At 34.3% G+C, this 24,109-nt stretch overlaps 1 protein-coding gene across 7 annotated transcripts in view; it reads right to left on the reverse strand.

The window, feature by feature from the left end:
• Window positions 1-2,230: 2,230 nt before the first annotated feature.
• Window positions 2,231-24,109, reverse strand: part of LOC114342097 (protein singed) — a 156,699-nt gene continuing 134,820 nt past the window's right edge. For all 7 annotated transcript variants that reach the window (XM_028292890.2, XM_050657435.1, XM_050657433.1 and 4 more), the window contains exons 6-8: window positions 11,109-11,265; window positions 7,019-7,317; window positions 2,231-4,382 (exon numbers count right to left, since the gene is read on the reverse strand). In XM_028292890.2, the coding sequence (XP_028148691.1) occupies window positions 4,180-4,382; window positions 7,019-7,317; window positions 11,109-11,265 (659 nt within the window). In that variant the 3' untranslated portion in view covers window positions 2,231-4,179. The remainder of the gene's footprint in view (window positions 4,383-7,018; window positions 7,318-11,108; window positions 11,266-24,109) is intronic.

A 24,109-nucleotide genomic window follows, 5' to 3' on the forward strand; every position in this document is an offset into this window, starting at 1 on the left:
TAAAGACCTCTATTCTCGCTCTTACCTCTTGTTTAAAATCAAGTTGATTGTTGAACCAGCAGCAAAGATATTAGTATTGGTTTACGTATTCAAGCTGCTGGTGGTTCACATATATTGGAAGGGGTAAATTTTTATTCTTTGATATTTTCATAAATTTGGTTTTCGTAGTATTGATCCTGATCCTCATTTTTTTCACAACTTTCAGTGACCCTATTTAACAGTATCTGCGGAGTCTGGGGTCTTACTTACTTACTCCTAATCCTTTCTACCTATAGGTGTAAGGCTGGTGGAGTTGATTTTGGCATTGTAGTCTCCATTCTTTCCGATCTTGCGTTAGGTTTCTTGCACTTTCCAATGTTCTCGACTTCTTTCCTGATTTCATCTACCCACATAACTCTTGGTCTTCCTCTTTGATTTTCCCCTGCACTCTCGTTTCGAACACTCGTTTTGTTAGCCTCTCGTTCGACATTCTACACACGGACACACGTGCCCGAACCATCTAAGTTGCCCCTCCACTATTTTTTCATTGATTGGTTCAAGTTTTAGGTTTTGTCTAATTGTTTCGTTTCGTATTTTGTCTGTCCTCTTTCTGTTTGCTATTTTCCTCAGGAACCTCATTTCCATAGCATTGACTCTGGATTTTTGTCTTCCCGTCAATGTCCATGTCTCACTGCTATACATGATTGTTGGTTTAACTACTGATTCAACGACTGCCGTTTTTACTTTCACTTGTATCTTTTTTTTTTTTCACCAAAAATGTTGTTTTCATAGTGTTAAATAACCCATTCTCTCGTTTATTTCCATGTCTTGTTTATCATTTGATTCGATTATTACTCATAAATAGGTATTTAAAATATTCCACTTGCTCTAGTTGTTTCCCGTCTAATTATATTGCGTGTGTCTTCCTCGTATTTGAAATTATCATTGTTTTTGTTTTCTCTGTATTAATTTTCATATTTATGTTTGATAGTTCTTCTTCTAGGATTTCAAGATTGTTCTGTAAGCCTTCTCTGTTTTATGCTATCAATTCCATGTCGTCTGCAAATAGCTCCGATAGTTGAGTTCGTTTTATTTGTCAGTATTCTAATGTTAGTTTTCTCATTCTTCTCTTGGCTTTTTTCATCAGTGTACTCAGCAGTGGACTCAGCACGCATCCCTGTTTGACGCCTTGACTTGTAGTAAATTCTCTGGATTCCTCGTTATTGGTTCTTACTGTATTTGTATTATTTTTAAACATATCCTTTATTACTTCTATTATGTGTCTGTCGACTCCCCTTTCTTTTAGTGTCTTCCATACGTCCTTTCTTCGGATTATGTCAAACGCCTTTTCCAGGTCAATGAAGCACATATGTATCTCTCTATTCTTCTTGATTACCTTCTCACCTACTTGTCTTAATGTGAATATTAGGTCTTGCGTGCTTCTGTCCTTCCTGAATCCACACTGTGTGTCTTCCATAGTTGTTTCTATTTGGGTTTTTATTCTTGTCTCTATTATTCTTGCGAGTACCTTCCCAGGGATACTTCATATGGTGATACCTCGGTAATTATTACAGTTTCTCTTGTCTCCCTTTTTGTGTATTGGTAATATAATGTCTTTCTTCCAGTCCTTTGGTAATTCTGCTCTATTTATGATATCATTCATTAGTTCTTTCATGCTATCCATTCCCTGTGTCCGCATGAATTTTGTCATTTCCGAGGTGATATAATCCTTGCCTGGTGCTTTGCCCAATTTTACTCTTTCTATTGCTTTCTCTAATTCCTCTCTTGTTATGGATTCCACTTGTTGTTCTTCATTCATTTTTTGCTGGCGTGGTCCGAATCAGTCATTAAAACAGTGCCATCTGCATAGCGGATATTATTTACTCTTTGTCCGTTTATATTGATACCTTCTGAAGAGTGCGATAAAGCGTTTGCAAATATTACCTTCAAGTAGACATTAAATAGTATCGGTGATAGCACACATCCCTGTCTGACACCTCGTTATCAATTGGCCTTGACGTGTTACCATTGGTCTTTATGATTGCAGTCTGATTCCAATAAATAGCTTCTATACCTCGAGAATATCTTTTGTCGATTACGATGCCGTTCAATCTTCCTATCAAGGTCCTGTGCTAAATGCGGTCGAACGCCTTTTCAAAATCTATAAAACAGACAAAAAGGTCTACTTGCTGATATTTGCACCTTTGTGCAAAGATTTTGCAGTTTTGCGTTTAAATAAATAAAACAAACCTTACAATACCATTATATATTTACTTCAAAGATTATACATTCATCATACAAAAAAAATATCCAAAGGGCTCTGACCCGCGCGTATGTTTCGCTAAAAAAAAGCTATAAAAATACAACAGGACTATAAAAAATTGCAAAAAGCATCTTAACACCTACGGATATGTAAAAAATAATCGGTATATTTATATGTTGAGCTCCTAAGTTAATTAATAAATGCAACAACTGGTAAATAGACATAAAGTTTCTGCCCAGACATTTTTTTTTTCATTTGTGTCTACAGACAAAACGTTTTTATTATCTACAGTGATCGGTACACGCAGCAATGCTACACATCAATGACAGTTGACAGTATCAATGACAGTTGACATGTAACTCTGACGACAGTTGACATGTAACTCTGACGACATTTGACATGTAACTATCATTATCACCGTCATTTGGTCAATGATTAATATTTTTGTCTTTTTTAAATGGTAAATGCCAAAAAATACAACAGTATTAACTGTGAAACTTTAAAATTATGAAACACTAAAAGATATCTAAGTTTTTTTATGTAAATAAATGTCTAAAATCTGTCAAGTTGATAAAAAACGCTTTGTGTGTACACTTAGAGGTAGTACGACAATGAAAACCGTTATTATAAAAAATACATATACTTATTAGTACAGAATACACCATATGTACACAGAAGTGACACTTACAAACCATGTACTACTTTATACTAGTGGGTCTAGCACCCCACACATGTGTATTCTCCTAAAGAAACCACATATTTACAAAAAAATATGCTCAAAAACCGGCATGGTACATGTTACGAAAGGAAGGCCATTCGGTTTTGGCAGTTTCAGCGACTTTTTGGCTAGTGTTATTCTGGGTTGTCCTTAAAAATAATTTCAATAACATCACATTCAATACTTAGTTGTATAATATAAGGAAAAACTATTAACTACTGTAAATAAATAGACTTTAGGAAATAACGTGCACAAAAATTTCAAAATAAAATAAAAATATAACAATCATCAGACTGGACACAGTTCTTTACCAATACAACAGAAGGGAAGCTTAGTTTACCATTTTTACCTTCATTTTTCAAAGTCAGTAGGTATATACATAGAGATATGAGCAGGAACTTATAATATATGACATAAGGCGACAAAGGATTGTCTTAGTACTTGGATCACTCAAGCAAGAATTTTCAACAATATATGAAGATACCATAGACACATAATACCTAGACTGCGCTCTGCAATCTAAAACTGTGCGACCAGTGCGACAAAGAAAAATGTTTGTATTTAGGGTAGGCATCTCTTTCTAATGGGCGGGGTTTATCCAATGACGTTTGGTTATCGACCACGTGATAAACCCCGTCGATTAGAAAGGGATGTCTCCCCTAAATACAAACATGTTTCTTTGTCGCACTAGGGGAACAACTTTAGATAGCAGTACACAGTCTAGGTATTATATGTCTATGGCAGAAACGTAGTGAAGACAACAAGATAAAATGTATGCCTTCATTTCGTATACTATGCTTTTGTTTGTCCAAATAAATTGATCATTCCCTTAGAACGAGTGTTTCTTTACGCAGGCAAACAAAGATGAAGAAAAAATTGGAATTGGAAGTATATTGAGGTAATGTTAAGTGAGGATTACTGTCATGGATCATAAAACTGATTCTGTCACTTACAGAAAACTTCCGTGATTAAATTTATTTGTGGACATAAAAGTATATCTCAATCAATAGATACACTGACTACTTCTTTTTGGGTAAAAACATATATAATGACGCATTTAAAAAACTACATAGGTTTAAATTTAATCTTACATATAAAATAAAATAAGGTTATGTTAGGTTATATCCTGATCAAGAAATCATCCCTCCTATTGCATTCGACATGTAACTTCTATAAATAATATAAATATTGCCTCGCTTAGAGTATTAGCAGTACGTGTTTAGTACTCCCATTGGGTGGCACTTTCGATATTGGTATCACCTATACGGAATACGCCGTTTTTGCTAGCTGTTAGGTAATTTCCGGCAGAAGTTTTGATGCAGAGGCGTGTTGGTTCTCTCAGTTCCAGATAGAATCCTTCAGGTGCGTCAGAATCGGCGGTTACGGATTCGCTGTCTGCGTGCCAGTATTTACCACTCTGAGCTAAGATGAAAAAAAGTTTTAAATAAACATCTGGTACTTTAGAAAATGTTGATATTTTTTGCTGTATATCACGTAGGCCATGGAAAAAAACAGCAGTTAACCAAGAGATTAATTTCGTATATATTGATCTGAAAAAGGCATACGATAGTGTGCCTTTGATAAAGTTATGAAAAGCAATGGAGAATACAAATTTTTATAAAAACACGACCACAACAATTAAACAAGGAAACAAACTCACCAAAGGGTTTTTGACAAATAAAGGGCTCAAACAAGGATGCTGCCTCTCTCCAACACTTTTTAAAATATATTTGGAACAAGCTCTTAAAAATTGGAAACGAAAATGCAAATGCAAGAACATGGGACTCCCATTGAATGACCATACACTATATACTCTTTGTTTCGCAGACGACCAAATACTAATAGCACAAGACTATGGTGATATCTGTTATGTGACAAAAAAGCTAATAGAGGAATACAGGAAATGGGGACTAGAGATCAAAATAGGAAAAACCAAATATATGAATATCGGTGGGACGTAGCAGCACTTGATACTAGACGGATGAGAAACAATCAGTAAATGTAACGAATATAAATACCTGGGTATAAAAATCACGAATGACGGAACACTGGACGGAGCCATTAAAGAACGAAATATTTGGGCAGGAAAGCAATTACGCTTCTAAACTTAGTACTCTGAGACAAGCAGATAAACAGTCAATACAAGAAAAATCAAAACAAATGTTAGAGGTAGCCGAAATGGAATTCTGGAGAAGAACTGCACGAAAGAGAACATGTCCCCAATGAATGAATATGAGAAATAATAAAGGTAACACATACAATAAATGACGAAATCAACGAAATACAACTAAGATGGTTTGGTCACGTACAAAGAATGTATGAGGACAGAATCCCACAACAAGTACAAAACTGGAAACCGCAAGATAGAAGAAGAAGAGGTAGACCGAGGAAAAGTTGGCAGGCAGGAATAAACAAAGCCATGGATGAAAGAGATCTGCAAGTAGATCAATGTAATTTGTAGTATAGTTTAGTTAGACCCAAACCCAGACATCCAAAGTGAAAGTTATCCTCCAACACCAAATTGTTCTATATGGTCCATATAATGTTCAGAAAAAGTCACACCATTTTGAGCGTCGGGTTTGGGGGGGGGGGGGAGAGGGGGGAGAAATCTTTAAATTCGTAGTTTTTTACGTTTTTCGTCAATATTTCTAAAACTATGCGGTTTAGCATGAACAACCCTCTATACAAAATTGTTCTACATTAAATTTGAAATAAAAAAGGCCCTATGCATAACCCTTCTAAAATGAACGGTTCCAAAGTTACGGAGGTAGTATAGTATAATTGGTCCAAAAAAGGCCTAACCCAGACATCCAACGTAAAAGTTTTCCTTCAACACCAAATTGTTCTATATGGTCCACATATTGTTTAGTAAAAAGTTACACCATTTTGAGCGTCCGGTTTGGGGGGGGGGAGATGGGGGAGAAGTCGGTAAATTAGTAGTTTTTTTACGTTTTTCGTCAATATTTCTAAAACTATGCTTTAGCGTAAAGAATGTTCTATAGAAAAATGTTCTACATAAAATTTAAAACAAAAAAGGTTTATACATAATTGTTATAAAATCAACGGTTCCAGAGTTACGGAGGGTGAAAAGTGGAGGTTTTCGATACTTTTTATATTCACCGATTTCTCCCCCCTCTCCCCCCCAAACCCGACGCTCAAAATGGTGTGACTTTTTTCTGAACATTATGTGGACCATATAAAACAATTTGGTGTTGGAGGATAACTTTCACTTTGGATGTCTGGGTTTTTGGTATAGTTATATTATAAATATTGCCCAAAAAATATAAAAAGTATCGAAAACCTCGACTTTTCACCCTCCGTAACTCTGGAACCGTTGATGTTATAACAATTATGTATACAAGATTTTTTGTTTTAAATTTCATGTAGACCATTTTTGTATATAACATTGTTTACGCTGAAGCATAGTTTTAGAAATATTGAAGAAAAACGTAAAAAAACTACTAATTTACCAACTTCATCCTCATCTGCCCCCCAAACCGGACGCTCAAAATGGTGTAACTTTTTGCTGAACAATATCTGGACCATACAGGACAATTTGGTGTTGGAGTAAAACTTTAACTTTGGATGTTTGGGTTAGGCCTTTTTTTGGACCAGTTATACTATACTACCTCCGTAACTTTGGAACCATGCACTTTAGAAAGATTAGGCATAGGGCCTTTTTTATTTCAAATTTAATATAGAACAATTTTCTATAGAAGGTTGTTCAAGCTAAACCGCATAGTTTTAGAAATATTGACGAAAAACGTAAAAAACTACGAATTTACCGATTTCTCCCCCCTCTCCCCCCAAACCCGACGCTCAAAAGGGTGTGACTTTTTTCTGGACATTGTGTGGACCATATAGAACAATTTGGTATTGAAGGATAACTTTCACTTTGGATGTCTGGGTTATGCCATCTTTTGGATCAACTATACTATACTATTTGATTGGCCAGGAGATTGGCAAAAAATGGGGGAGACCTATTTACAGCAGTAGACGGAAGAGGTTGCTTGATGAAGATGAGTTTAAAATCATTCTAGTGGCTTTTATATACTTACATTTGAAATACACGATTCCCTTCTCTCCTCTTTCGACTTGGATGGTCTCGTATGTAGCTTTATTGCACTCCAATTTTGGATTCGAAGTGGATTTGTACCCGACAAAACCTTGTTCGCACTTAAGTACTAGAATGGGTCTGTTGACGAGATAGAAGAAGTATTTGCAGGTGTCATCGATGGCGTCTGATGTAGCGTAGAGGTGGCCTGAACGTTTCGTGATGACGTATCTGCCGTTGTTGGCTCTGAAGGCGACCGAACCGTCGGTTTGCCAAGAAAGATCGAATAATGCGTTTGAAGACCTAAAAATAACAAGAAAACTATGTAACACACTGTCAAAACGATACGGTTCTGAAGCTATTTTCTTGTGGCGTTTGTTGTTATTTACTATTTTTAATAGGAATTAATCACAATTTTAATCTTTCTTCTTCTTACCCTATACAGGGTGTTAGTAAATAAGTATAAAAAACTTTAAGGCATAATTCTACATGAAAAAATAATGGCAGTTTGCTCTATAAACATATGTCCGCAAATGTTTTGTTTCCGAGATACAGGGTGTTGAAATTTTTATTTCAAACTGCCAATTTTTTTATTGCTCTAAGACCGGTTGAGATATGAAAATTACATTTGTTGGGTTTCAAGAGGTAGTTATTGTGCATTTTTGGAAAACAAATAACAATTTTATATTCATCATTGAATATAAAAGGTAGGAAAATCTCCAATTTAAGATTTGCTGATGACACTACACTTATAGCAGCAAATGAGCAAGAAATGTTTGATCTTCTGCGAAGAGTTAAGTACGAAAGCAATAAAGTTGGTCTGAAAATCAATAAAGCTAAGACAAAAATAATGGTGGTCGACAGATTTGACACTATTCAACTGACTAACATATTACAGGAATACCAGATAGTAAACACCTTTGTCTATCTTGGGTCTAGTATAACTAACGATGGTAACTGTGAAGCAGAAGTACGGAGACGTATTGGTATGGCAAAAAATGCGATGAGTCGCCTAACTAAAGTTTGGAAAGACAGATCTATCTCTCAAAATATCAAGATGAGACTGGTGAATGCCCTTGTATTCTCAATATTTCTATACGGAGCAGAGACTTGGACTCTTCGCGCATGCGAGCGCCAAAAAATTGATGCCTTTGAGATGTGGTGCTGGAGAAGAATGCTGCGCATACCTTGGACAGCTCATAGGATAAACGTTTCCATTCTAAACCAACTCAATATTAAAAAAAAAGGCTGTCCACAATATGTCTGCAACGAATTCTGCAATTCTTTAGTCACGTGGTTCGCAGAGGTGACGACACTTTGGAGAGATTAATTGTTTCTGGAAACGTTCCGGGGAGAAGATCAAGAGGACGATCACCAACTAGATGGTCTGACCAAATAAAGCATTCAGCTGGAAACTCATTCTGCGAGCTTTTAGAGCAGCTGAAAATAGAGACCAATGGAGAAACATTGTTAGGAATATTGGAAGAAATCACGATCCTCAATAATGGGGAAACGACAGGAGAGAGAGAGAGATTCATCATTGGCGCGCCTACAGGTAATGGTCTGAATTGTTTTAAAGAAAAAAATGGTACGCCACTAAAGTATTTCAAATTAAAAATTATTTTTGTATTCCACGTTTAATTTATGAAAAAGAACCTTTCGTGTTTTTTTCCTATGGTGCACAGTTTTTATGCGAAAAAAAAATCATCTTCGAGCGTATTTTTCATTTCTTAATACATTATCAAGAATTCTCCAATATACATAATAATACTAAACTAGAACAATAACAGAAAATATTACTAAAAAGATTTCAACTAGGTGCAAAGCACAACAAATGTTCAAAATTACCTCCTTTAAAGGTGACAGAATAATTTTATATTCACCACTGGCGCCTGTACAGGTAATGGTCTGAATTTTTTAAATAAAAAAAAATTTAAAGAAAAAAAAAACGTGAAATTAAAAATCATTTTTGAATTCCTCGTTCAATTTACAACAAAAAATATTTTTTGTCTTTTTTCCATATGCGGCGCCGTTTTTATACAAAAAATAAAACATCTAAACGCTTACAAATTATTCGAGGTACATTCCATATGCATAGAAACTTATTTGAAACAGTTTGTAAACGTTAAGATATTTTATTGTTTTACATAAAAACGGCGCCTCATATGAAAAAAAGGCAAAAATAATTTTTTGTCGTAAATTGAACAAGGAATTGAAAAATTAATTTTAATTTGACATATCTCAGTGGCGTACTATTTTTTCTTTAAAAAATTCGGGCCATTACCCGTACGCGCGCCAATGGTGAATATAAAATTACTCTGTCACCTTTAAAGGAGGTAATTTTACATTTGTTGTAGCCTTGCACATAGTTAAAATCTTTTTAAAAATATTTTCTGTTATTTTTCTAGTTTGGCATTATTATATTGGAGAGTTCTTGATAATGTATTACGAAATGAAAAATACGCACGAAGATGTTTTATTTTTTGCATAAAAACGGTGCACCATATGAAACAAAGACAACAACGGTTCTTTATCACAAATAAACGTAAAATACAAAAATAATTTTTAATTTGAAATATCTGTGGCGTACTATTTTTTTCTTTAAAAAAATTCAGACCATTGCCCGTAGGCGCGCCAATGATGAATACAAAATTGTTATTTGTATATAAAAAAATGCGCAAACGGTCTTAGAACAATAAAAAAATTCGAAGTTTGAAAAAAAAAATTTCAACACCCCTTAAAGTTTTTCATATTTTACTAACTCCCTGTATAAGCGATTCTGCTTGTTCACTGGTGGATTGATACCTTTATGGAAGGTTGTCACTCCATCTTTTGCGCGGTCGGTCGATACTTCTTCTACCGATTGGTGATTTTATCTCTTGCTATTTTGACCACACGTGTCTCCCCCATTCTGGTTATGTGGTTATTCCATTCTTTTTTCTATTTAGTGTCCATTCGTTTATACACTGTACGTTACATTATCTTCTAATGTCTTCAATCCTCTTTCGATCTCTCAGCGTATTTCCTGTAATTCTTCTCAGTACTATGATCTCTGCCATTTCCAGTAGTCTTTGTGTTGTGGCTGTATCGGGACATTGCCAATGTGGATAAATTTGAATACGTGTAAAATAGTCTGAGGAATATCAGAGATTGGACTAATCTTAGTGTTGAACAGATATTTAACAATAAAAATAAAAATGTTTTTATTCATTCAGTTGCGGTGCGAAACCAAAACTGTCTCAATTTTTACTCAGATCAGAGAGTGCAGCCAGCACTCTTATCGACGATTTCACCTCTTGTTAGAGGTTCATCAGAGACTGCATAGGCTGCTTTTCTCTGGCCCAGGTAAAAATTTTCGACATATCCATCTCCCACCGCAACTGACGAGATGGTAGTAGGTGCCTAGCGGCATCTGCTAAATAAAAGACTAAGTTTTTCAACCTAATAAAAATATTTGTAAATTAAATATTTTGGTATACAATAAAAATGGTATACATTTTTATTTTTATATTAGTATTACTCCTATAGAGTAACTAGGTCCATTTTCCGTTGGAACTTTACCACGCTGCAGACGGGGGTTGTGAATTGCATAGTGTAGAATTCCTTCCCTTTAGTCTTCACTGCAGCATCCATTTGGCTTGCATATTGTAGAAGCCTTGGAGGTTGTCACCAGGAAATGGGCCAATAAAGTTTTTCAATTAAAAATCTTTTAAAAATATTTAATTTACAAATATTTTTATTAGGTTGAAAAACTTAGTCTTTTAGATATTTAACATTGCAAAAGATCGCCAACGGCACAAGAAGAAGAAGTCTTCTTCTTCTTCATCAGATATCAAGGTTGTCACCCCATCTCTTCTTTAGCCTTCCTATACTCCTTCGACCGTTTGGTGATCTGTCTTGTGCTATCTTTATCAGTATTTCTTCTCCCATTCTGCTTATATGGCTATACCATTCTTTTTTTCTTTTTAGTGTCTATTCTGTTGGCTTTGTTTATTTGTTGAGCAATTTCCGCTTCTGTATGGAGATATAGAAACAGAAGAAGAAGTCTAATAGTAATAAAAATAAAGCTTTTTATTGCTTTTGCTTTTTTATACCTTTTATCCCCACAAGCTTGAATTCCGCCTCCAGTTTCAAGGGTCCAGTATTTGTCTTGCATTGTGCGAATGTACCATCTCTTGGTATTCCAGTCGAATTCTAGCTGGAAGGTTTCGTGGTCGGAAATTTCTTCTTGGTTTGCTGTGACATCAACACCTATAACAAAAAATAATAAAATTAGGTGTGTTGAATTTATTTGAAAAGTATGTATTGTCATAGATAAATAAAGGAAGAAGAAAATCTAAAGAGAGGAAGAAGAAAATCTAACTATTTAATTGTGTAATAATAATACGGAGTGAAGTTACCCAGTATTGTATTGTTAGATATAAGGTTCTCTTTTAATGATGGTAAAATAATTCTATGAATTTTGGACAAATGTTATAATGTTACCAGTGCCGTTAAATTCAAAAGAAAAAGCTTCTAAGAACAATTTGCGGGTGAATGAGAATATAAGAAAGACGTTGTTGTTATCGGAGTTTACCAGAACTATTTGGAAAAACACGGGATTTCCAATTTTCTAGAAAATATTAAAAGTAATGACAATTGGTAATTTGGATAAGGTGAGATATGAAGAAGAGGTATATTGGTGTTGGCCAATAGAACTGAAGGGATGTGATTGATGGAAGGGGAAGCCAGCCAAGACAGTTTTTTGGTAAGAGAGAAGAGGGAGTGAGATTCGAGATAGGAGAAAAGGATCAGCTTGTGTTGTGAAAAAAGAAAAAGGTGTCGGTCTTCGTTAATCAAAGCCATATAGGCACTAGGTAAACAAATAGTACTAAATAAATGTTTAGAAAGTCAAAATTAAAGTAAGTGAAAGTGGTAGCTGTTATAACAAGGTATTCTGATCTCTATAGTTTCTCTCTATCAATATTCTCCGTTGCGAAGATTTCGGCTCTTTGGTGTTCATCGACGAATACATAAGGACTCCAGTGGAGTTGGACATAAACTTTTACATAAACAATTTCGTAATTTTTAAATTGATTTTTGTTTACCAGTTATAATTCATTTTTGTATCTATACTGGATATTTTACTTTTGAATTTTATTTTTCCATGAGGTTTCTCTGAGTATTGGTTTTGTATTTCTGTGATTGGATGACGTAAAACCCTGAGATAATTTATTAATTTGAGCTACCCCAATAAAAGATTTATTAAGTAGTAAGAATTAAAAATAAAGGTAAGTGTAATTTTAAATGATTACATACAAGAAAATAAGTAGAATCAAAACAGTATGTATAGTCGTTCCATTAAATCACGGTTTTTGCTCCAAATTTTAAAGAACCGCTTAGATTGACATGAAATTTGGCATACATAGCTAACATGTAAAAGAAAATATTCAGATTCGTTGGGGAAAACGATAATAGACGAACACGAAATTCGAACAACCTGGTGTATTATAAATGAACTGTCTAATGATGATAGACTCAATAAACTGGAGATTTTAGATGAAGGTGAAGGAACAGAAATATTAAAATCAGAAATACTCATCATCATAATCAGTAGCTCGACAACCCTTTTTGAGTTCTTGCTTGTTCTAGGATTTTCCACCATTATGTTCTGTTCCTTGCTTTGTTTTCTAGTTGGTAATCTTAAATGTTTAAAATCAGTAATACTACAAGCCATAAAATAGGCAAAAAAAGCCGTTGATCCTGACAACATATCGAAAGAGATGTTAAAGCTCATAAATGAGGAAAACATTGGAATACTGGTCAAACTTTTCAATGATGTTTGCTCGACTGGTGATATCCCTGAAGATTGGTTAAAGTCCAAATTCATAATCCTACCATAAAACAACATCCGAAAAACTAGCGATTATACAATGATAATTGTATGTATCATCCACAGTTATAGATCATCACATGTATCATCCACAATACAGCGATTTTAGAATGATAATTGTATGTATCATCCACAGTAGAATCAGAGATAAATGTGAAGAAGACCAGGATGAAATTTTTTTTTCTCAAATAACTCAAACCGCCATCGTTTAATATTTACGCACCGCAAAAAAATATTACTTATCAGAATGAATTAAATACTCTACATTCATAATCAAGATGAAGTAGAAGTAAACAAACCGAGACACGTTAACTGTTACAAGGAGCACTCCTGAATCATGATTTACAATGTATAAAATTTGTAAATCATCATATCTGATTTACAATGTATACACATTTTAAATCATGATTCAGGAGTGCCCCTTGTAACCATAGGCGTAACCAGGATGATCCTAAGGGGGGTTACAACTACCTGTAAGGGGGGGGGGGTTACAACTACTGGAAGGTCTCTGAGGGCTATGGTGTTAAGCGTATAGAGCTCAAAGTACATCCCAATGGGGGAGGGGGGTTACAACCCCCAAAACCCCCCCCTGGTTACGCCTATGCTTGTAACAGTTAACGTGTCGTTATTCTCGATTTTCTACTGCATCTTGAGTGTCAATGTATAATAGATACTTTTATATTAGTAGGTAATGCATACATATTTATATTTTTTAAGTATTTTTTGATTTTCTGTTAATTTTTATTTATTGAACTTTGACACATTATTGATTTATTTCTAAAGCGGTACGAAGTTCGCCGGGTCAGCTAGTTAATTAATAAAATATAATTGCATTTAGGTAAGACTCAGTGTAGATCGTTCAATAAGCTATTCCACATAATATGTCCTCGTATTACGACGTGTAATAAATCATAAGTAAAACTGTAGTTAAGATGTTTTCTGAAAGTTCACAAATTACAAGTTAAACTAGAATGTACCTACCAGACTAGCAATCAATCAAATCGAGATCTCCAGCATTGCAGAAAATCAAAAAACAAATTTACATGTAGTACTGCTACGTACTAACCATATGTTGATGTAAGATATCACGTACACATCTGTTCCTACTAGTTTTTACAGTTACAGACGCTACTTCAAAACAATACCGATGTAAAGATATGTATCGTCCAAGAAAAGCAACAAAAATTGACTCAAGTAGTGGTCTTCTTCTCTGCATGACTCTTGGCTATAAATATAAGCGCTTGAGATTAAATTAGGTATCGTGTGGTTACATACAGAAAGCACAAATTTATGAGTTATACGCGTTTTACGTTTTTAATTTTTTTAGTAAAGACCAATAAGATGCTTAAGAACATTACAATCTGATCAAATAATATATGTTCAATGAGCAACTTTTTTATATCCTAAATTATTATTAAACACTCGAGACTAAGGGCAAACTCCCTAGTTTCCTTTAGGTTCTGTTAATTTATTGCACAAATATTAAGCTGTACAGCAAGTATTATACTGCAGGTTTACAGAATACATTAACAGAATACATTTTTAATATTCCTAAATAAGTTTATAGATCATATTTACAGAATACATTATGTATTCATTTTTCAATATTTACTTTTCTAAACTCTAAAACCCATATATGTATCTATTTACGAGTACCATTACGTTACAATAATTATTCAATTGTTAACAGCATCTTGCCATATATTACCGTCAACCTTTGTCCCAAACCTCTCTGTCCAAGGCATCGTCTTCTTGTTAATTGCGGTCATACATCGATCTCCTGACGCTCTCATTCCACGACCTTCGCTGTCTACCCCGCTTTCTTATTCATGATGGGCTTCCTACTGAAATATTAGTTTATGCCAACGTTCTTCAGGCATTCATAATAGATGTCCAAAGCATTTCAATGATCTTCTTTCTATTCTATCTACGACCGTTTCCTCAGCATTCATTCTTGTTCTTACTTCTTCGTTAGTTTTCCTTTCCCATCTTGAAATTCTTGCACTTCTTCTTATATAGTACATTTCTATGGCTATTAGTCTTCTTTTCAGATCTGCGTTGAGAGTCCATACTTCCTAGCCATATCACAATACCGTCTCCACTATTACTCTACTTCTAAACCTTATTTTTGATATTCCTAAATAAGTTTACCTTCTTCTTCTTCTTCTTTTTGTATAGACATGCCTCTTGCCATTGTTTTTTCAATGTGCCTCTAGTAAGTTGTCGTTCCATCGTTTTCGTGGTCTTCCCACTGATCGTCTTCCTATTGGGAACCGTCTCTCGCTGTCCTTACTACTCTATTTGTTGTCATTCGGCTTATGTGGTCAATCCATTCTATTCTTCTGTTTCTTACCCAGTTATTAATGTTATACACCTTGCATCTCCGTCGTATATCTGTACTTCTAGCTCTGTCCCATAAAGTCTTACCATCGACTTTTCGAAGGATTTTCATCTATGCTATTTCTAGCATTCTTTTTTCCTCTCTGTGTCGGGTCGTGTTTCTGCCGCGTATGTCATTATTGGTCTGATGACTGTTTTTTAAATTCTGCCTTTCATTTCTTTTTCGATATTTTTATTTCTCCATATTGTGTCATTCAGGCAACCTGCGGCTCTGTTTGCTCTATTCACTTGATCTTCCACTTCTGTTTCGAGCCTTCCGTAGCTAGATAGTGTGATGCCTAAGATATTTAACGGAATGGGACGTTTCGATGCCGCCGGTTCATCGCCGGCCGTTTCGATGCCGCCGGTTCATCGCCAGTCCATTTCATCGCCGTCATATCTCGCATTTCCTAGAATTCCTAATTAATACTAAAAATAACTAATAATTGTAACTGTCGAAAATTCGGAAATATATCAGATAGCGATTAATTGACTGGCGATGAATCGGCCGGCATCGGCATCGAACTGGCGGCATCGAAACGGCGGCGATGAAACGTCCTAGACCCGATATTTAAACACCATCACTTGTTCTATTATCTGACCATCCAGCTTCAATTTACATCTTATTGGATCTGCTGTTATAACCATGCATTTTGTCTTTTGTGAGGAAATTAACATGTTAAATTTTCTGGCGATTATGTTGAATTGGCGCAGCGCATACGTTGTAAATCATCTTCACTTTGAGAGATTAGTATTGCATAGTTCGCATAGCAGATTATTTTAAGTTGTTTTTCTCCCATTTGGTATCCTTTTTTAGTTCTTACTTTTTTTATTATTTCGTCCTTGATCAGGTTGAACAATAAAGGACTCAAGGAATCCCCCTGTCTTATCTCATTGCCGGCTTCAATTGGGTCAGTTAGTTTATCTTCCACTTTTACTTTTATTGTGTTGTTCTGGTAGATGTTTTCTATCGTTTTAATTATTCCCAGAGGTACCTCTCTCGAGTATAACAAGTGGATAACGTCCTTTAATATGACCCAGTCAAATGCTTTCTTAAGGTCCACGAAACATAAATATGGCGATTTTTTGTATTCCAACGATTTCTATTGAACTTGCCTCATTCTCATTATAAATATAACGTCAGTGCATGACCTTCCCGACCTAAAACCTTGTTGTTCTTCTGCTAATGTTATAATTTCATTCAATTTGTTTGTTATCACTTTGGTTGTTAATTTTAATGTTGTGTTTAATAAGTTAAGTCCTCTGTAATTCTCCGGGTCCGATTTGTCTCTTTTTTTGAAGAGAGATATTAGGATGCTTGATCTCCATTATTGTGGTATTCTGTTTTGTTCTATTATTTTTGTATTGTAAATAAGTTTATAGATCATATTATTATATATTGTTGATCTTCGTAGCACTGGGTCAAAACTATTAATTTAGCCCTCTGGGAGGCATGATGTGTTTAATGTGGTGTCATTTAGTGTGATTCCCATACCACTATATATTTTTTCACGTCTTCAGCTCTACGTAGATCCTAATTCTAATAGACTGCTAATCATTTTAGGCACCATAAGAGTCTATAACTTAAATAGTAGAACCTACTAGTAAAATAAAACGTGTAAGCACTATGTCGTCTCTTTTTAGTGGCACATGCATCGAGAGTGGCGGATCAAACTTTCCACTTACGGACGGGAAAAATAAATTAAACGGTAGGTACACATCCTTACCCTTACTTCCAGAATTAGATTTTTTTCATTTTTTTTTTAAGTTCTATGTCACTAAAAAATAAGACAGAGCAATTTTAACCAAGTTTAAAAACAATTTTTTCTATGGTTTCGTTTTTCTTTAAAATCTCCAAAATTTGGTCATTGCCCTTCGTACCTTTCTTTCGATCTTTAATTTGATCACTCTGTTGAATTAAATTGACATTGAAATTAAATTGACATTAATTTTGATCATCATCATTCTCTTTGCCTTATCCCTATGCGGAGTCGGCTTCCCTAATTGCATTTCTCTACACAATTCTATCTTGGGTCATATCAATGTCAATCCCCTTTACCAACATGTCCTGCCTTATCGTCTCCCCCCAGGTCTTCTTTGGTCTTCCTCTCCTACTCCTTCCAGGAATCTGCACTTCAGCTATTCTTCGAATTGGGTGATTAACGTCTCGACGTTGAACATGACCAAACCATCTTAACCTATGCTCTCTCATTTTGGCATCAATTGGTGCCACACCTAGACTTCCCCTAATATACTCATTTCTAATTTTATCCTTCTTTGTCACTCCACTCATCCATCTCAGCATTCTCATTTCCGCCACATGCATTCGTTGTTCCTCTTTCTTCTTCACTGCCCAACATTCAGTTCCGTACATCATAGCCGGTCTTATGGCTGTTTTACAGAATTTTCCCTTCAGCTTCATTGGAATTTTTCTGTCACACAACACACCACTCGCTTCTTTCCACTTCATCCATGCAGCCCTAATTCTACTGCATGCATCTCCATCTATTTCTCCATTACTCTGTAATACCGATCCCAGGTACTTAAAACTATTGCTTTTCACAGTTAGTTCATTATCCAAAGATACCATGTTATTTGTATTAACTTCATCTTTAAATGAACATTGCAAATACTCTGTCTTTGTCCTACTAAGTTTTAAACCTTTTTCCTCCAGAGCTTGCCTCCACTGTAGACATTGATTTTGATAGAAAGATCAATTTAATAATTATTATTTCTAGTGAGATATTTTTCAAAAAAAAGCTAATCAAAATGACAATAAGGAAATAACATACAATAAACACCAAATTCAAATAATATGTCTAACAAATTTCAGAAAACATAAAGCCCCTGTATACAAACTCGCTTTGCTATGCGGTCCGCAACAGCCAAAGAAAGAAGGTAATGGCACAGAATTACCGGTATGCGTTAACTTTTTCTTTCATTGCAGTCTTGTCTACTCACATATAGAGTAATCTGTAAATATCTACTGAGAAAAACTTTTTACAGGGTGTAACGAATACAAACTTGCTTGCTTTATCTTTCTCATTAGGTATAACAGAAAGCTCTATAGACCGTTGTTATCTTGGTATTTTTTTAGATAGCAACCTTAAATGGTCCCTTCATATCGATGTGTTAGTGTTAAGCAAGAAACTATCCTCAGCTTGCTTTGCAATAAGATTTGTTTCGAAGAAAATGAATTTAGCCTCTTCCAAAATAACATATTTTTCAAAATAAGTTATCAATCGAAGTAGCGCAGAAAACGACAATAAATATCGTTCCCATACCACCAGATTGACAGCAGGTGGAATTTTCTCTTTGGTTACAACCTCCCGAGATTTTCAAAAATTATAAATCATACAGGATGCCGAGGAAATTAAGATGAGGGAATTTTAAATAATTCACGTCCCATCTGCTCAGCGTGGTAAGAGTTCCAACAAGAGTACTAAGTAATCTTTCTTCCTGAAACATATTCACTCGCAAATAACTCGAAAAGTATTGACTTAGCGAAAAAACTCCATAGAATAAAAGTTGTTTAGAATTAGTAATTTTATCCAATTTCGGTCTTATTTTGAATGTATATTTTTCACCTTCGAGAGGGGGTATTCCCCTCCATTTTTATAAAATGGAGGGGATGTAGAATTGTAAACTTTTACTTATATAATAATAGACAATAATTTCAACTACCTATTCTCAAATTTTTATCCTTCCTTTATTTTTTTTTGGGGTCAGATTGTTCTTTCCTCGTGCTATTAACCCTTTGTACACTGCCACATTTCAAAAAGAAGACTACAATAATTGTGTATTGTAGTAATTTTATGTTTTTGTCAATGGACGTGTTACCGAGACAATTTATCAACATTAATATCACAAGAAAATGATATAAATTGACAATAATGCTACAATTTTTCCAAAAGTTGTTGTCTTGCAATAGGCAGGAGAACCCGGAGGGCTAGAGTGACTATTGCCGATTGGAAACAAGTTTAAGAAAAAAATGTTACTTAAATGTGACATTTGTCAAAACTAGGAAATTCGTTGTAAATAAAAAGAAATAATCTAGGTAGAAAATTCCCGCTGTAATAATAATCTGATTAGACAGAATTAAACACGTGATGAAAAATCTTACTACACGATTGGAAATTATAATCATTAAAAAATAATGATTACAAAAATACACATTAAACGCTTTTTCAAATACATAATTTAATTCAATTACAACTCACCTAAAATCTGCATTTTTGTTCCGTCCTTAATTGCGTCATTTTCATGGTAAGAACTGCGAAAATATTCCTGCCGAGCAGTTCTTCTCTTTTTCCGAATCAATTAGAGTTGCCTTATTAATCTTTCGCGGAATCATAACTGCACATTTGTCGGTTCGTTAAAGTTGTTTTATTATTTTATGTAAAATTGCTTAACAATCGGAAATTGTTATTGCAATGACTTATTACTACATAAATATATTAATACACGTACACATAATTTTTAGAAATTAAATTTTCTGGAATACTACCTAGTAGATAATGACACAATTCATATTTTTTCTTTATAATTTAATATGGCAGACAGCTCCACGAATTAAATTATTCACCGATGATTTTGGGGTTACTGAACATCAATATGCCAAACGGAAACAAAAAATAGGACAATGTCAAGAAATAGAGGACTATCAGAGCCGATATGATTACTTCAATGTCCATCGAAAGGTGAAGGAACTAGCTGGAAAGTTCTGAAAAAGCAACAGCGGAAAAATAACAGATGATGAAGGCAATATTGCCATATCCAAAGAAGATAAAAAGAAAGTATGGGAAGAATACTTGGAGAAACTTGTCCACGGCCATAAAACAGGACAAGAATCCACCATTGAAGAGAATTCAGGTCCCAAAATCCTACCAGAAGAAGTAACGGCAGCCATCAGACAAATGAAGGAAGTAAAGGCAATGGGACTTGATGAAATTCCTACAGAACTGCTGAAGATATTAGATGCAGAACCAATAAAAATAATAACTGAACTATTTAATGACATATACAAGGCAGGAAAAATACCAGCAGAGTGGCTCAAATCCGAGTTCGTACCGTTGCCCAAAAACCATTTAGTGGTACGAAAGATATATTGAGAAGAAGAACTGGTGATTGGGAAGTGGTAAACAGCAATCACAATATGCTATGCAAAACCACGAATTAGTAAGTAAGTAAAAAGAAAAAAGGCACTAATAACAATTAACAATATTTTTTTATGCTGTGAGAAAATTATCAAAATTGTATGTTTCGTTTTCCCGCTTTATACTTAAAAAAAAAAGAGTTTTTGTGAGTTTTTTCGAAAACGAAAACATGAAGTTTGCTCAAAATTTGTCAAAATACTCCTAGTAATCACATTCACCTTCTCAAATTTTTTCAAAATTTTTGAACTTCAAAGTTTTTTTGAGGGGGTTCAGATCAACCTTAACGTGAGATTTTTATATTCGTCTATAAATTTTGTTTCTGCGTGTTGGTATGCGCGTGCCAAAAGAGAACTCTTACACGGAGGTTTGTAGTGTTTGCAGGAAATACCTTGTTGAATGTAATAATTCCCGATAACTATGATCAATTACAGGAAGGCAGGCGACCGGTAGACTGGTAAAACAGGTAAAAAACGACTAAGTACCGGGTGTCCCAATAAGAATGGCTCTCGGCCATATCTCAGGAACGGTTTATAGTAGAGCTTTGAAATAAAAAATTTTATAACAAAAGTTGCCTCAGGAAAAGCCTGGAAATTATTTTCATAATTGTGGGTCCACCGCTAGAGGGCGTAATTGAATATCAAAAATAAAAAAATCTAAATTTTACAAAATTTTCCTAATGAAGGGGCACTGGAAATCCGATTATTGTAACCTTCATCAAATTCTGCGCATATTTGATTTAACAAGTTTAACTCTACCTTTGCAAATAAGAGGTGGGGGTGAGTGGGAACCTTGTTATGAAAAAATGGCTGTAAGTCCGGTTCTGCTAAATCAAATTTTGAAAACTGGGTCTTGTTGAAGACAGATCTTCTTCTTCAATGTAAGCGTGATAATTTTGAACCATCCTAATAAGTAATAAGCCAGCTGGGAGGCGTTATTTATTTTTTTTCAGAAATCTAGTTTTCTTTGGAAAATATTAAACACAAGTATGCATTTTTAATCATACTTTATAAAATTAGATTAAATTAGCAATAGAATAGCGAAAACCGCATGTCGATACCTTTTTTCTATCTCAAGATATCTCGAGAAACGTGTAAATTTTATACATAACTGTTACTATCACCGGTAAACTAAGTTAATGAAAAGTAGTGTGCTGTGGAAAAAAACAAAATAACATTTTCCAGATGTCAACGTATAAAAATATAATTAATTAAACAACAATATAAAGAGAAACAATACTATTAAAATTAAATATAACACAGAACAAAAAGAACTACTTAGTGACGACCTAAATATTCAAATTGTTGCCCATCATACACTTCTCTAGAATACATTATCCAGAGAATACTAAACGTCATTCAAAGCATATCGAGAGCAGAAATTGAGACTGCTGTTCAATCTACTCTTGAAAGAGTAAATGTTTGCAACGAAAATGATGGGCAAAAATTTGAACGTTTATGCCATCACTAAATAGTTGTTTTTATTTCTTTGTAATAGGGCTTTCCAACGCGTCTCATTTGTTTTGAGCCTCTGTCATATGCCGTATAATCCGTGTATAATATTAATATACGAGATATGAACGAGGCTCGAAACAAATGAGAAGCGTTGAAAAGACCTAATATACGTTGACAGCTGGAAAATGTTTCTTTGTTATTTCCATAGCACACTACTTTTAATGAATTTCGTTTACCGGTGACAGTAACAGTTATGTTTTTAAATTTACACGTTTTGTAAGATATGTCGAGATAGAAAAAAGGTATTAACATGCGGTTTTCGCTATTCTGTTGCTAATTTTGTCTAATTTTGTAATATGGTATTAAAAATGCATGTTTATATTTAATATTTTCCAAGGAACACTAGATTTCTGAAAAAAATTAAATAACGCCTTCTAGCTGGCATATTACTCAGTAAGTTGGTTCGAAATCATAACTTCTACATTGACGAAAAAGATCTGTCTTCAATAAGACCAAGTTTGCAAAATTTGATTAAGCAGAACCGGACTCACAGCCAGTTTTTCATAACAAGGTTCCCACTCACCCCCACCTCTTATTTCCAAAGGTAGACCTAAACTTGTCAAATCAAATGTGCGTAGAATTTTATGAAGTATACGACGATCGGATTTCCAGTGCCCCTTCATTAGGAAAATTTTGTAAAATTTAGATTTTTTAATTTTTGATATTCAATTACGCCCTCTAGCGGTGGTCCCACAATTATGAAAATAATTTCCAGGCTTTTCCTGAGGCAACTTTTGTTATAAATTTTTTTATTTCAAAGCTCTACTATAAACGGTTCCTGAGATATGACCGAGAGCCATTCTTATTGGGACACCCGGTACCTACTTTGATGAAGTACGCAAAATTACTGCTGCGATCTTGACGTAAATAATCGGTTTAGTTCTTTACCAGACTATCTTGTTATTCGATGGTTTAGTTTTAGTTTACCTATATAATATTATCAGTATACGTATATACTCAATTGATTATAACTTACTGGCTAAATATTTTTATTAAGAGAACCTGAATTTATGTCAAGAAAAACAAATACAGTGGTGAATAGACTGTATATTATAATGGTAATATTATTAAATTGTTTTCTATCAAAATTTAATACAAGATACGTAAAAATTTTCAGAGCGCGCGGATTTGAAGCGAGCCGGGCGATTTGCAAAATTCGGCCGTTCGCAAAAGCACCGATTTTAAAAATAATTTTTAATAATGAAATGTAATTATATTTTATAATAATTTTTATTTTAAGATAATATAAGTCTTTCTTTAGTCAATGACTGTAAAATAATTTCTTAATTGTTATAAATAAAGGCGCTACGATTTAAGAAAAAAAATAATTATCTCGGCTTCAGTTGGTTGTAGAAAATTTTTATTTTTTTATAAATCTTCGTTTCGTCCTCAGCAACAATAATCTGTAAGTTAGAAACTCATAGGATGTACCGGGTGTCCCAATAAGAATGGCTCTCGGCCATATCTCAGGAACCGTTTATAGTAGAGCTTTGAAATAAAAAATTTTATAACAAAAGTTGCCTCAGGAAAAGCCTGGAAATTATTTTCATAATTGTGGGTCCACCGCTAGAGGGCGTAATTGAATATCAAAAATATAAAAATCTAAATTTTACAAAATTTTCCTAATGAAGGGGCACTGGAGATCCGATTATTGTATTCTTCATCAAATTCTGCGCATATTTGATTTAACAAGTTTAACTCTACCTTTGCAAATAAGAGGTGGGGGTGAGTGGGAACCTTCTTATGAAAAAATGGCTGTAAGTCCGGTTCTGCTAAATCAAATTTCGAAAACTGGGTCTTGTTGAAGACAGATCTTTTTCTTCAATGTAAGCGTGATAATTTTGAACCATCCTAATAAGTAATAAGCCAGCTGGGAGGCGTTATTTAATTTTTTCCAGAAATCTAGTTTTCTTTGGAAAATATTAAATACAAGTATGCATTTTTAATCATACTTTATAAAATTAGATTAAATTAGCAATAGAACAGCGAAAACCGCATGTCGATACCTTTTTTCTATCTCAAGATATTTCGAGAAACGTGTAAATTTTATACATAACTGTTACTATCACCGGTAAACTAAGTTAATGAAAAGTAGTGTGCTGTGGAAAAAAACAAAATAACATTTTCCAGATGTCAACGTATAAAAATATAATTAATTAAAACAACAATATAAAGAG

The sequence above is a fragment of the Diabrotica virgifera genome, chromosome 8 (genome assembly GCF_917563875.1).
Source record: "Diabrotica virgifera virgifera chromosome 8, PGI_DIABVI_V3a".
NCBI lineage: Eukaryota > Metazoa > Arthropoda > Insecta > Coleoptera > Chrysomelidae > Diabrotica > Diabrotica virgifera.